Source organism: Psittacula echo (assembly GCF_963264785.1).
Source record: "Psittacula echo genome assembly, chromosome: 31".
Classification (NCBI taxonomy): Eukaryota; Metazoa; Chordata; class Aves; order Psittaciformes; family Psittacidae; genus Psittacula; species Psittacula echo.
Window position 1 is genome coordinate 1,000,555 of NC_137766.1, and position 15,233 is coordinate 1,015,787.

The 15,233-nt window shown below is 56.3% G+C and overlaps 1 protein-coding gene across 1 annotated transcript; it reads left to right on the forward strand.

Annotated features, from left to right (window-relative positions):
- Positions 1 to 549: 549 nt before the first annotated feature.
- Positions 550 to 14,727, forward strand: GABBR1 (gamma-aminobutyric acid type B receptor subunit 1; the record flags this gene model as incomplete). The annotated part of the gene is made up of 18 exons (XM_080636277.1): positions 550 to 690; positions 3,627 to 3,761; positions 5,021 to 5,191; positions 5,797 to 5,898; positions 7,036 to 7,101; positions 7,974 to 8,165; positions 9,063 to 9,305; positions 9,429 to 9,492; positions 9,866 to 9,943; positions 10,047 to 10,197; positions 11,450 to 11,582; positions 11,792 to 11,908; positions 11,989 to 12,096; positions 12,407 to 12,500; positions 12,610 to 12,737; positions 13,305 to 13,433; positions 13,613 to 13,756; positions 14,482 to 14,727. The coding sequence occupies exons 1-18, from the start codon at positions 565 to 567 to the stop codon at positions 14,725 to 14,727; spliced, it is 2,427 nt and encodes an 808-aa protein (XP_080492403.1). The 5' UTR covers positions 550 to 564.
- Positions 14,728 to 15,233: the final 506 nt, after the last annotated feature.

A 15,233-nucleotide genomic window follows, 5' to 3' on the forward strand; every position in this document is an offset into this window, starting at 1 on the left:
ACCGGAGCCCGGTGACATCAACACCCCCCCCCCTTCTCCTTCCTCCTTCTCCTCCTCTTCCTCCTTTCCCTCCTCCTCTTCCTCCTTCCTCCTTCCCCTTCTCCTTCTTCTCCCTCCTCGTCCTTCCTCCTCCTTCTCCTCATCCTCTTCTTCCTCCTCCTCTTCCCTCTTCCCCCTCCTCTTCACCCTCCTCTTCCTCCTTCATCCTCCTCCATCTCCCTCCTTCTCCTTCCTCTTCCTCCTTCTCCTCCTTCCTCCCCCTCCATCTCCCCCCTTGCCCTTCCTCTTCCCCCTCCTCTTCCCCCTCCTCTTCCTCCTCCTCCATCTCCCCCCTTGCCCTTCCTCTCCTCTCCTTCATCCCCACCCTCCTCCTTCCCCTTCCTCTCCCCCCCCCCCCCCCCCACCATGCCCCCCCTCCCCAGCGCCGCCACCGCCTCCTCCTGACCCATGGCTCCCCCCTGGTCCCCCTTGCCCCCGCTGGTGGCGGCGCTGGCGCTGCTGGTGGCACCGGTGTCCCCGGCGGGCGCAGGGAAGAAGGCGGTGCACGTCGGGGCGCTCTTCCCCATGAGCGGGGGGTGGCCGGGGGGCCAGGCCTGCCTGCCCGCCGTGCGCATGGCGCTGGAGGACATCAACAGCCGAGGGGACATCCTGCCCGACCACGAGCTGCGCCTCATCCACCACGACAGCAAGGTGGGAGCAGCGCGGGCCGGGACGGAGGGGATGGGGATGGAAGGGATGGAGGGGATGGGGTGATGGAGGTGGTGATGGGGATGGAGGGGATGGAAGGGATGGAAGGGATGGGGTGATGGAGGTGGTGATGGGGATGGAAGGGATGGAAGGGATGGAGGGAACGGAGGTGGTGGGAGGGATGGAGGGGATGGGGTGATGGAGGTGGTGATGGGGATGGAGGGGATGGAAGGGATGGAAGGGATGGAGGGAACGGAGGTGGTGGAAGGGATGGAGGGGATGGGGTGATGGAGGTGGTGATGGGGATGGAGGGGATGGAAGGGATGGAAGGGATGGAGGGAACGGAGGTGGTGGAAGGGATGGAGGGGATGGGGTGATGGAGGTGGTGATGGGGATGGAGGGGATGGAAGGGATGGAAGGGATGGAGGGAACGGAGGTGGTGGAAGGGATGGAGGGGATGGGGTGATGGAGGTGGTGATGGGGATGGAGGGGATGGAAGGGATGGAGGGGATGGAGGGAACGGAGGTGGTGGAAGGGATGGAGGGGATGGGGTGATGGAGGTGGTGATGGGGATGGAGGGGATGGAAGGGATGGAAGGGATGGAGGGAACGGAGGTGGTGGAAGGGATGGAGGGGATGGGGTGATGGAGGTGGTGATGGGGATGGAGGGGATGGAAGGGATGGAAGGGATGGAGGGGATGGGGTGATGGAGGTGGTGATGGGGATGGAGGGGATGGAAGGGATGGAGGGAACGGAGGTGGTGGAAGGGATGGAGGGGATGGGGTGATGGAGGTGGTGATGGGGATGGAGGGGATGGAAGGGATGGAGGGGATGGTGGTCATGCGTGATGAAGGTGACGGAGGTGGTGGTATAGTCATGGAGGTGGGGATGGGGTGATGGAGGGGATGGAGGTGATGGAGGGGATGATGGAGGTGGTGATGGGGGGATGGAGGTGATGGAGGGGATGGGGTGATGGAGGGGGTAATTGGGTGATGGAGGGGATGGAGGTGGTGATGTAGTCATGGAGGTGGGGATGGGGTGATGGAGGGGATGATGCAGTCATGGAGGTGGTGATGGAGGTGATGGAAGTGATGGAGGTGATGGTTTTGATGGGATGATGGAGGTGATGGAGGGGATGGAGGTGATGGAGGGGATGGAGTGATGGAGGGGATGGAGCGGATGATGCGGTCATGGAGGTGGTGATGGTGTCATGGAGGTGGTGATGGGATGATGGAGGTGATGGTGGTGATGCAGGGAATTGAGGTGGTGATGGGGTCATGGAGGTGATGGAGGTGATGAAGGTGATGGTGATGGGGTGATGATGGTGATGGAGGTGATGAAGGGGTGATGGTGATGGAGGTGCTCATGGGGTGATGGAGGTGGTGATGGAGGCGATGGGGTGATGGAGGCGGTGGAGGTGATGGGGTGATGGACGTGGTGGGGTGATGATGATGATGGGGTGATGGAGGGGATGGAGGTGATGGAGGGGACGGAGGTGATGGGGTGATGGACGTGGTGGGGTGATGATGATGATGGGGTGATGGAGGGGATGGAGGTGATGGAGGGGACGGAGGTGATGGGGTGATGGAGGGGACGGTGGTGGTGATGGGGTGATGGAAGTGGTGGCAGGGTGATGATGGCCATGGAGATGGTGATGGGGCAGTTGATGGAGGCAATAGAGGGGATGGAGGTGGGGATGGGGCGATGATGGTGATGGAGAAGGTGACAGGGTGGTGATGGCGATGGAGGTGATGATGGGGTGATGAAGGAGAGGATGATGGGGATGGAGGGGATGGAGGCGGTGATAGGGTGATGGAGGGGATGGTGGTGATGGAGGAGGTGATGGTGATGGAGGTGATGGTGATGGAGGTGGGGATGGGGCAAAGGGGCAGTGAGGGATGGTGGCAATGGGACAGCAAGAAGTGGTGGGATACGGGGCGGGCTATGGGGCAGGCTATTGCCTCTATAGGGCAGGGTTATGGGGCAGGCTACTGCCTCTATAGGGCCAGGGAAGCCAGGGACCAGTATGGAGAGCTGAGGGGCAGATCTATAGGGCAGGAGCAGAGGGGTTACATCTAGGAGCAGGGGCAATATATAGGGCAGGGGGTTCTGGGACCACTATGGGGGTCTATAGGGCAGATCTATGGGGCAGATCTATGGGGAAGAGAGGGGTCATTGAGCCCTATTTGTCCTTCACCCCCTCCCAACCCCCTTCTAAATCCCCCCCCCCCACCCCCCGCGGTTGCTATGGCAACCGGATGCTGCTGGGTCCTGGCTCCGGTTGCCACGGCAACGGCACCAGGAGCATCCGTGTCCTGAATTATTCATCCCCCCCCCCCGCCGGGAAACAGCGGGAATGGGGGGGGATGGGATGGATCGGGAACACCGGGAAGCGCGGATCCAATGGGAAAGGGAAGGGATGGGTTCGGGGGTGCTTGGAGGGGTCGGAGGCGGGGATTTGGTTGTCCCCAACCCCACTGTGATGCCCCCAACCCCTTTGTGATGCCCCCAACCCCTTTATGATGCCCCCAACCCCTTTATGATGCCCTCAACCCCTTTATGATGCCCCCAACCCCTTTGTGATGCCCCCAACCCCTTTATGATGCCCCCAACCCCTTTATGATGCCCTCAACCCCTTTATGATGCCCTCAACCCCTTTATGATGCCCCCAACCCCTTTGTGATGCCCTCAACCCCTTTATGATGCCCTCAACCCCTTTATGATGCCCCCAACCCCTTTATGATGCCCTCAACCCCTTTATGATGCCCCCAACCCCTTTGTGATGCCCCCAACCCCTTTATGATGCCCCCAACCCCTTTATGATGCCCTCAACACCTTTATGATGCCCCCAACCCCTTTGTGATGCCCCCAACCCCTTTGTGATGCCCCCAACCCCTTTATGATGCCCCCAACCCCTTTATGATGTCCCCACCACCCCAGTGTGACCCTGGCCAAGCCACCAAGTACCTCTATGAGCTGCTCTACAATGACCCCATCAAGATCATCCTCATGCCCGGGTGCAGCAGCGTCTCCACACTGGTGGCCGAGGCTGCTCGGATGTGGAACCTCATCGTGGTGAGGATATGGGATCCCTTGGGATATGGGGTATGGGGTATGGGGTATGGGATATGGGGTATGGGGTATGGGGTATGGGATATGGGGTATGGGATATGGGATATGGGGTACGGGGTATGGGATATGGGGTATGGGATATGGGATATGGGATATGGGGTATGGGGTATGGGATATGGGGTATGGGATATGGGGTATGGGGTATGGGGTATGGGGTATGGGATATGGGATATGGGATATGGGATATGGGGTATGGGATATGGGATATGGGGTATGGGATATGGGGTATGGGGTATGGGGTATGGGGTATGGGGTATGGGATATGGGATATGGGATATGGGGTATGGGATATGGGATATGGGGTATGGGATATGGGATATGGGGTATGGGGTATGGGATATGGGGTATAGGATATGGGATATGGGGTATGGGATATGGGGTATGGGATATGGGATATGGGATATGGGGTATGGGATATGGGGTATGGGGTATGGGATATGGGGTATAGGATATGGGGTATAGGATATGGGGTATGGGATATGGGGTATGGGATATGGGGTATGGGATATGGGGTATGGGATATGGGGTATGGGGTATGGGATATGGGGTATAGGATATGGGATATGGGGTATGGGATATGGGATATGGGGTATGGGATATGGGATATGGGGTATGGGGTATGGGATATGGGGTATGGGATATGGGATATGGGGTATGGGATATGGGATACGGGATATGGGGTATGGGATATGGGATATGGGGTATGGGGTATGGGATATGGGGTATGGGATATGGGATATGGGGTATGGGATATGGGATACGGGATATGGGGTATGGTATATGGGATATGGGGTATGGGGTATGGGATATGGGGTATGGGGTATGGGATATGGGGTATGGGATATGGGATATGGGGTATGGGATATGGGGTATGGGATATGGGATATGGGGTATGGGGTATGGGATATGGGGTATGGGGTATGGGGTATGGGGTATGGGGTATGGGATATGGGGTATGGGATATGGGATATGGGGTATGGGGTATGGGATATGGGGTATGGGATATGGGGTATGGGATATGGGATATGGGATATGGGGTATGGGATATGGGGTATGGGATATGGGGTATGGGATATGGGGTATGGGTCAGGTTGGGCACAGGGGCTTGGAGCAGCCCCTATGGAAGTGCCCCATGGGGTTGGAGCCGGATGAGCTCTTTGGTCGCATCCACCCCATCCCGTGCCGTGGCTCCGTGCTCGCAGCTCTCGTACGGCTCCAGCTCCCCGGCGCTGTCCAACCGGCAGCGCTTCCCGACCTTCTTCCGCACCCACCCCTCGGCCACGCTGCACAACCCGACCCGGGTGCAGCTCTTCAAGAAGTGGGGCTGGACCAAGATCGCCACCATCCAGCAGACCACGGAGGTCTTCACCTCGGTACGGGGGCACCCAATGAGCACCCAGTGGGCACCCAATGAGCACCCAATGAGCACCCAATGAGCACCCAATGACTGTGCAACAGCCACCCAGCGAACACCCAATGAACACCCAATGACCAGCCAATGACTGCCCAACAGCCACCCAATGAGTACCCAATGACCAGCCAATGAGCACCCAATGAGCACCCAATGACTGTGCACCAGCCACCCAGCGAACACCCAATGAATACCCAATGACCAGCCAATGACTGCCCAACAGCCACCCAATGAGCACCCAATGACCAGCCAATGAGCACCCAACGAGCAGCCAATGAGCACCCAATGACAAGCCAATGACCAGCCAATGACTGCCCAACAGCCACCCAATGAGCACCCAACGACACCCAATGACTGCCCAATGAGCACCTGATGACCACTCAACAGCCACCCAAACCCACCCCAACCACCACCCAACAACCACCCCAACCCCATCATGGTGGTGTCCAGGTCCAACCCCAACCCCATCAAGAAGCCCATTGCTTGGTGCCACCCCACCTTGGCCTCACTCTTTGCTGTCTTCCCCTTGGTCCCATCCTGCTTCTCCTGCCTTGGTCCCACCACCAGACCCTGGATGACCTGGACCAACGGGTGAAGGAGGCTGGGTTGGAGATCACCTTCAGGCAGAGCTTCTTCTCCGACCCCGCGGCGCCAGTGAGGAACCTCAAGGTGGGTCCAGGTCCATGTCCCCTGTGTCCTCCCCATGGACCTGCAACCATTGGGGTGATGGAGAATGATGGATGATGGATGGATGGATGATGGATGATGGGTGGATGGATGATGGATGATGGATGGATGATGGATGGATGATGATGGATGATGGATGATGATGGATGGATGATGGATGGATGATGGATGATGATGGATGATGATGGATGATGGGTGGATGGATGATGGATGATGGATGGATGATGGATGGATGATGATGGATGATGGATGATGATGGATGGATGATGGATGGATGATGGATGATGGATGGATGATGGATGGATGATGGATGATGATGGATGGATGGATGATGGATGATGATGGATGATGGATGGATGATGATGGATGATGATGGATGATGGATGATGATGGATGGATGATGGATGATGATGGATGATGATGGATGATGATGGATGGATGATGGATGATGATGGATGATGATGGATGATGGATGATGATGGATGATGATGGATGGATGGAAGGATGGATGATGATGGATGATGATGGATGATGGATGATGATGGATGGATGGATGATGGATGATGATGGATGATGATGGATGGATGATGGATGATGATGGATGATGATGGATGATGGATGATGATGGATGATGATGGATGGATGGAAGGATGGATGATGATGGATGATGATGGATGATGGATGATGATGGATGGATGATGGATGATGATGGATGATGATGATGGATGATGGATGGATGATGATGGATGATGATGGATGATGGATGATGATGGATGATGATGGATGGATGGAAGGATGGATGATGATGGATGATGATGGATGATGGATGATGATGGATGATGGATGATGGATGATGATGGATGATGGATGGATGATGATGGATGATGATGGATGATGATGGATGATGGATGGATGATGATGGATGATGATGGATGATGACGGATGATGGATGATGATGGATGATGATGGATGATGGGTGGATGGATGATGGATGATGGATGGATGATGGATGATGATGGATGATGGATGGATGATGATGGATGATGATGGATGATGACGGATGATGGATGATGACCCCTCAGCAGCAGAAGTCCCACCCCAGCTCCTTGTCTCCCGCAGCGCCAGGACGCCCGGATCATTGTGGGGCTCTTCTATGAGACGGAGGCACGGAAAGTCTTCTGCGAGGTGAGAGGTGGGATATGGTTGTGGGGCAGAACAAAGGGATGTGTGGGGAGGAAGATGGTGGGATCGATGGATGGAAGGCTGGGTAGATGTGAGTGTGGTGGGATGGATGGATGATGAATGGATGGATGATGGATGGATGATGAATGGATGGATGATGGATGATGATGATGGATGATGATGGATGGATGATGGATGGATGATGGATGGATGGATGATGGATGATGGATGGATGGATGATGATGGATGGATGATGGATGGATGATGGATGGATGGATGGATGGATGGATGATGGATGATGATGGATGATGATGGATGATGGATGGATGGATGATGATGGATGGATGATGGATGATGATGGATGGATGATGGATGATGATGGATGATGATGGATGATGGATGGATGGATGGATGATGGATGGATGATGGATGGATGGATGATGGATGGATGGATGGATGATGGATGGATGATGGATGGATGGATGATGGATGATGATGGATGGATGGATGATGGATGATGATGGATGGATGGATGATGATGGATGGATGGATGATGGATGGATGATGGATGGATGGATGATGGATGATGATGGATGGATGGATGATGATGGATGGATGGATGATGGATGGATGGATGATGGATGGATGATGATGGATGATGGATGGATGGATGATGGATGGATGGATGGATGATGGATGATGATGATGGATGATGGATGGATGATGGATGATGGATGGATGGATGGATGATGGATGGATGGATGGATGATGATGATGGATGATGGATGGATGATGGATGGATGATGATGGATGATGGATGGATGGATGATGGATGGATGGATGGATCTATGGATGGATGCTGGAGCCCCCCGCAGGTCTACAAGGAGAAGCTCTATGGCAAGAAGTACGTGTGGTTCCTCATCGGTTGGTACGCGGACAACTGGTTCCGCATCAAGGACCCGGCCATCAACTGCACCGAGGCCGAGATGGCCGAAGCTGTTGAAGGCCACGTCACCACCGAGATCGTGATGCTCAACCCGGAGAACACCCGCAGCATCTCCAACATGGTACAAGGACAGCCTGGAGCCAGCTGGGAGCTCCATCCCGTCCCAGCCATCCCATTCATCCCATCCCAACCATCTGATCCCGCCCAACCCAACCCATCCCATCCAATCTCACCCAACCCAACCCAATCCATCCCAACCATCCCATCCCATGCAACCCAACCCATCCCATCCATCCCATCCCATCCAACCCAACCCATCCCATGCAACTGAGCACATCCCGTCCATCCCATCCCATCCCGTCCATCCCATCCCATCTCCTTCCATCCATCCCACCCCATCCTATCTCATCCATCCCATCCCACCCCATCCCATCCCACCCATCCAATCCAACCCAACCCATCCAACCCAACCCATCCCACCCCACCCCATCCAACCCATCCCATCCCGTCCAACCCAACCCCACCCCATCCAACCCATCCCACCCCATCCAACACATCCCATCCCGTCCAACCCAACCCACCCCATCCAACCCATCCCATCCCGTCCAACCCAACCCACCCCATCCAACCCATCCCACCCCGTCCAACACATCCCATCCCGTCCAACCCAACCCACCCCATCCAACCCATCCCATCCTGTCCAACCCAACCCACCCCATCCAACCCATCCCACCCCATCCAACACATCCCATCCCATCCCGTCCAACCCACTCCACCCCATCCAACCCATCCCATCCCGTCCAACCCAACCCACCCCATCCAACCCATCCCATCCCATCCCGTCCAACCCACTCCACCCCATCCAACCCATCCCACCCATCCATCCCATCCCATCCACTCCATCCCATCCCACCCCGCCCCATCCAACCCATCCCATCCCGTCCAACCCAACCACCCCATCCAACCCATCCCATCCCATCCACCCCATCCCACCCCCTCTCCTCTCTTCCCCCTTTAGACCTCGCAGGAGTTCATCGAGAAGCTCCAGAAGAGGTTGGGCAAGAACCCGGAGGAGACAGGGGGGTTCCAAGAGGCCCCTTTGGCCTACGACGCCATCTGGGCCTTGGCTTTGGCCCTCAACAAGACCTCCACGGAGCTCCTGAAGAAGGGGCTGCGCTTGGAGGACTTCAACTACAACAACAAGAACATCACCGATGAGATTTACCGGGCCCTCAACTCCTCCGCCTTCGAGGGCGTCTCAGTGCGTCCCTTCCCTCTCCCCATGGAGCTCCTCCACCCCAAGAGGTCCCCATGGCGTCGCCTCCATAGGGACAGGGGCCTTCCGAGGTCCCCCATGGCCCCATCTCCATCCCCATCCCCGCAGGGCCACGTTGTCTTCGACGCCAGCGGCTCCCGCATGGCCTGGACGCTCATTGAGCAGCTCCAAGGTGGGTGAAGGGCTTTGGGGTGGGTGGAGAACCTCAAAGGTCCATGGTGGGGTTTGGTCATGGTTGATGTCAGCAATGGGATGGGTGATAGGGACCTTGGGTGGTACCAAAGTGGAGGAACAGAGGCGCCCATTGCCTCTTTGGGCACTTTCTGGCAAGGCTTGGTCTCCTCCACCATGAAGAAGTGGTCCTTGATGGAGCCATCATCATCATCGTTGGGTGCTCTCCATAGGGGAGCCCAATGGTGGCCCCATGTCTTCAACCAAGGTCCTTCTTGCTGATGATGGGGCTGGGGCTCCATCGGAGCATAAAGAACGCCCCTATGGGGTACAATGGGTGATTCCAACCTGCCCCACATCTTCTCCTCCCATAGGAGGTGTCTACAAGAAGATCGGTTACTACGACAGCACCAAGGACAACCTGTCCTGGTACAACAACGACAAGTGGATCGGTGAGTGGGGCCACCAAGGGGTTCTCCCCAGGTTCCTCCTATGGGGCCAGGTGGGGGAGAAGACCCTTCCCATGGTCCCTTCATGGTGCTATGGGGTCTACAGGAGGTGCCCCACCAGCCGACTACACCAAGGTCATCACCACCTTCCGCTTCCTGTCCCAGAAGCTCTTCATCTCCGTCTCCGTGTTGGCTTCCTTGGGCATCCTCTTGGCCATCATCTGCTTGGCCTTCAACATCTACAATGGACACGTCAGGTCGGTGGTGCCCACGGTTGGCATTGTGGGAGCTTCAGGTCCTATGGGACCTTCAAGGGCCACCAAGGCTGTAGATGGCCCTGTAGGACCTTTAGGTTCCATTAAGGCTGTAGATGGCCCTATAGGACCTCAAGCTGTAGATGACCCTATAGGACCTTTAGGTTCCATTAAGGCTGTAGATGGCCCTATAGGACCTCAAGCTGTAGATGGCCCTATAGGACCTTTAGGTTCCATTAAGGCTGTAGATGGCCCTATAGGACCTCAAGCTGTAGATGGCCCTATAGGACCTTTAGGTTCCATTAAGGCTGTAGATGGCCCTATAGGACCTCAAGCTGTAGATGGCCCTGTAGGACCTTTAGGTTCCATTAAGGCTGTAGATGGCCCTATAGGACCTCAAGCTGTAGATGGCCCTGTAGGACCTTTAGGTTCCATTAAGGCTGTAGATGGCCCTATAGGACCTCAAGCTGTAGATGGCCCTATAGGACCTTTAGGTTCCATTAAGGCTGTAGATGGCCCTATAGGACCTCAAGCTGTAGATGGCCCTGTAGGACCTTTAGGTTCCATTAAGGCTGTAGATGGCCCTATAGGACCTCAAGCTGTAGATGGCCCTGTAGGACCTTTAGGTTCCATTAAGGCTGTAGATGGCCCTATAGGACCTCAAGCTGTAGATGGCCCTGTAGGACCTTTAGGTTCCATTAAGGCTGTAGATGGCCCTATAGGACCTCAAGCTGTAGATGGCCCTGTAGGACCTTTAGGTTCCATTAAGGCTGTAGATGGCCCTATAGGACCTCAAGCTGTAGATGGCCCTGTAGGACCTTTAGGTTCCATTAAGGCTGTAGATGGCCCTATAGGACCTCAAGCTGTAGATGGCCCTATAGGACCTTTAGGTTCCATTAAGGCTGTAGATGGCCCTATAGGACCTCAAGCTGTAGATGGCCCTGTAGGACCTTCAGGTTCCATTAAGGCTGTAGATGGCCCTATAGGACCTTTAGGTTCCATTAAGGCTGTAGATGGCCCTATAGGACCTTTAGGTTCCATTAAGGCTGTAGATGGCCCTATAGGACCTCAAGCTGTAGATGGCCCTGTAGGACCTTCAGGTTCCATTAAGGCTGTAGATGGCCCTATAGGACCTCAAGCTGTAGATGGCCCTATAGGACCTTTAGGTTCCATTAAGGCTGTAGATGGCCCTATAGGACCTCAAGCTGTAGATGGCCCTATAGGACCTTCAGGTGCCACCCAGGTTCTCCTGCAGGTACATCCAGAACTCCCAACCCTACCTGAACAACATGACCGCCGTCGGTTGCACCTTGGCCTTGGCCGCTGTCTACCCCCTTGGCCTCGATGGCTACCACATTGGGCCTGGCCTGTTCCCCTTCGTGTGCCAGGTATGGCCCTGGTGGTGGGTACAAGCAGATGGAGGCCACCACAAGGTGATGGATGGAGGGGGGGCAAGTGATGGAGATGCCACCCCCACCAAGGGATGGGGACATTGGAGATGCTTGGGGGGGCCCCCCCAATGGGCTCCATGCTTCCCCCATGGTGGGGATGGGGAGGTCCAACCAAGGCCCGTCCCATCTCCTGTCCCATTCCATAGGCGCGCCTGTGGCTCCTGGGCCTTGGCTTCAGCCTGGCCTATGGGAGCATGTTCACCAAGATCTGGTGGGTCCACACGGTCTTCACCAAGAAGGATGAGAAGAAGGAGAAGAGGAAGGTGAGGAGAGGACCGCGATGGGGTCAAGAGGAGCCCAATGGGGGTCCTTGGTGATGGTGATGGTGTCCCCCCCGCCATAGACCTTGGAGCCATGGAAGCTCTATGCCACTGTGGGGCTGCTGGTGGGGCTGGACGTGGTCACCTTGGTCATCTGGCAGATTGTGGACCCACTGCATCGCACCATTGAGGTGGGGGCGTGGTCATGGTGGTGGGGGCATAGACAAGGTGGTGGGGGCATGGTCAAGGTGGTGGGGGCATGGTCAAGGTGGTGGGGGCATGGGCAAGGTGGTGGGGGCATGGTGAAGGTGGTGGGGGCATGGGCAAGGTGGTGGGGGCATGGGCAAGGTGGTGGGGGCATGGTCAAGGTGGTGGGGGCATGGTGAAGGTGTTGTGGGGCCATTCAATGCATTGGGAGGTCCTCAAGGTGTTGAGGTGCTGCTTGGGGGACAACCCCACGCCAAACCCCCCCCCCGCTTTGTCCCCCCCATATCCCCTTAGGAGTTCACCAAGGAGGAGCCCAAGACGGACACGGACGTCTCCATCCTGCCCCAACTGGAGCACTGCAGCTCCACCAAGATGAACACTTGGCTTGGTGGGCATCAAGGAGGGCTCCCTGGGAGGGGCCCCATTGGGTCGGTGGCCATGGAGGTCCATGGGAAGCCGTTGGATGGTCCTTGTTTGACCCCTTCATCCATCCCAAGGGATCTTCTATGGCTTCAAGGGCTTGCTCCTGCTCTTGGGCATCTTCTTGGCCTATGAAACCAAGAGCGTGTCCACCGAGAAGATCAACGACCACCGAGCGGTGGGGATGGCCATTTACAACGTGGCGGTGAGTTCTCCATCGCCCCCTGCTCTGCTCTTCACCCCACAGCCCATTGGTGACCATTGGTGACCATCGGGACCACTGGCTACCATTGGTAGCCATTGGTGGCCATTGGGACCATTGGTGACCATGGGTGGCCACTGGCACCATTGGTACCACTGGTGACCATGGGTGGCCACTGGAACCATTGGTGTCCATTGGTGATCACTGGTGACCGTTGGTGACCATCGGTAATCACTGGCGAACATTGGGACCATTGGTGACCATTGGTGACCATTGGTGACCATTGGTGACCATTGGCGACCACTGGCGACCATTGGGACCGTTGGTGACCATTGGTGACCATTGGCGACCATTGGGGACCATTGGCGACCATTGGCGACCATTGGGGACCATTGGGACCATTGGTGACCATTGGTGACCACTGGTGACCATTGGTGGCCATTGGGACCATTGACGACCATTGGTGACCGTTGGTGGCCATTGGTGACCATTGGTGGCCATCGGTGACCATTGGTGGCCATCGGTGGCCATGGATGACCATTGGCGACCACATCTCCTTCCACCCCCCAGGTCCTCTGCCTCATCACGGCGCCCGTCACCATGATCCTGAGCAGCCAGCAGGATGCGGCCTTCGCCTTCGCCTCCTTGGCCGTTGTCTTCTCCTCCTACATCACCTTGGTTGTCCTCTTTGTGCCCAAGGTGATGGCGGGGACGAGGGATGGGGGTGCTCCAAGGGCTCCTAATGGGGTTGGTGCGGCCCCAGCATCCCAATGGGGGTCCCTTCCATGGAGGGTCTTGGTGGGACCAAGGGGACCCTTGAGTGGCCATAGGGCCATGGTGGGTACCCATAGGCCCACGGTTGACGGCGATGGTTGCAGATGCGGCGCCTCATCACCCGCGGCGAGTGGCAGTCGGAGCAGCAGGACACCATGAAGACCGGGTCCTCCACCAACAACAACGAGGAGGAGAAATCCCGGCTCCTGGAGAAGGAAAACCGGGAGCTGGAGAAGATCATTGCGGAGGTGGGGGGGGGGGTTGAAGGGTGTAGCTTGAAGGGTGTAACTTGAAGGCTGTAGCTTGGGGGCTGTAGCTTGAAAGTTGTAGCTTGAAGGGTGTAGCTTGAAGGTTGTAACTTGAAGGCTGTAGCTTGGGGGCTGTAGCTTGAAGGTTGTAACTTGAAGGCTGTAGCTTGGGGGCTGTAGCTTGAAGGTTGTAACTTGAAGGCTGTAGCTTGGGGGCTGTAGCTTGAAGGTTGTAACTTGGGGGCTGTAGCTTGAAGGTTGTAACTTGAAGGCTGTAGCTTGGGGGCTGTAGCTTGAAGGTTGTAACTTGAAGGCTGTAGCTTGAAGGGTGTAGCTTGAAGGGTGTAGCTTGAAGGCTGTAGCTTGGGGGCTGTAGCTTGAAGGTTGTAACTTGAAGGCTGTAGCTTGGGGGCTGTAGCTTGAAGGTTGTAGCTTGAAGGCTGTAGCTTGGGGGCTGTAGCTTGAAGGTTGTAGCTTGAAGGCTGTAGCTTGGGGGCTGTAGCTTGAAGGTTGTAACTTGAAGGCTGTAGCTTGGGGGCTGTAGCTTGAAGGTTGTAACTTGAAGGCTGTAGCTTGAAGGGTGTAGCTTGAAGGGTGTAGCTTGAAGGCTGTAGCTTGGGGGCTGTAGCTTGAAGGTTGTAGCTTGAAGGCTGTAGCTTGGGGGCTGCCCCCGGGGGTCTGCTCCCCCCCTTCCCCTCCCCTTGACCCCCTTTCCCCCCCCCCAGAAGCAGGAGCGCGTCTCCGAGCTCCGGCAGCAGCTCCAGGCCCGGCAGCAGCTCCGCTCCCGCCGCCGCTCCTCGGCCGCCGCAGACCCCCACCTGCAGGGGGCGCTCAACCCCGCGCCGACCCCCCCGGGGGGGACTTTCTACCCCCAGAGCCTGCCCCTCGTCCGCTGCCTGGTGGCCGAGCAGGCCGACAAGATGGGGAGGGGCAACTGCGACGGGAGCCGCGTGCACCTGCTCTATAAGTGACCCCCCCCGGGGCAATTAACGTGGGGCAATTAGCATGGGGGGGTAATTAACGGGGGGGTCATTGATAGGGGGGTAATTGCAATAGGGGTGGTTAAAATGGGGGGTAATTACAATGGGAAGGGGGTAAATAGGGGGTCTATCTGCTCTATAAGTGACTCCCCCCGGGGCGATTAACGTGGGGCAATTAGCATGGGGGGGAAATTAACGGGGGGTAATTAATGTGGGGGTCGTTAATATGGGGGTAATTGCAATGGGGGTGGTTAAAATGGGGGGTAATTACAATGGGAAGGGGGTAAATAGTGGGTCTATCTGCTCTATAAGTGACCGGGGCAATAGAGGGGTAATTGGCATGAGGGGTAATTAACATGGGGGCAATTGCAATGGGTGGGTAATTACAATGGGAAGGGGCAATTAATATGGGAAGGGGGTAATTAATATGGGAAGGGGGTAATTACAATGAGAAAGGGGTAATTACAGTGGGAGGGGTAATTACAGGGGTTGGACCC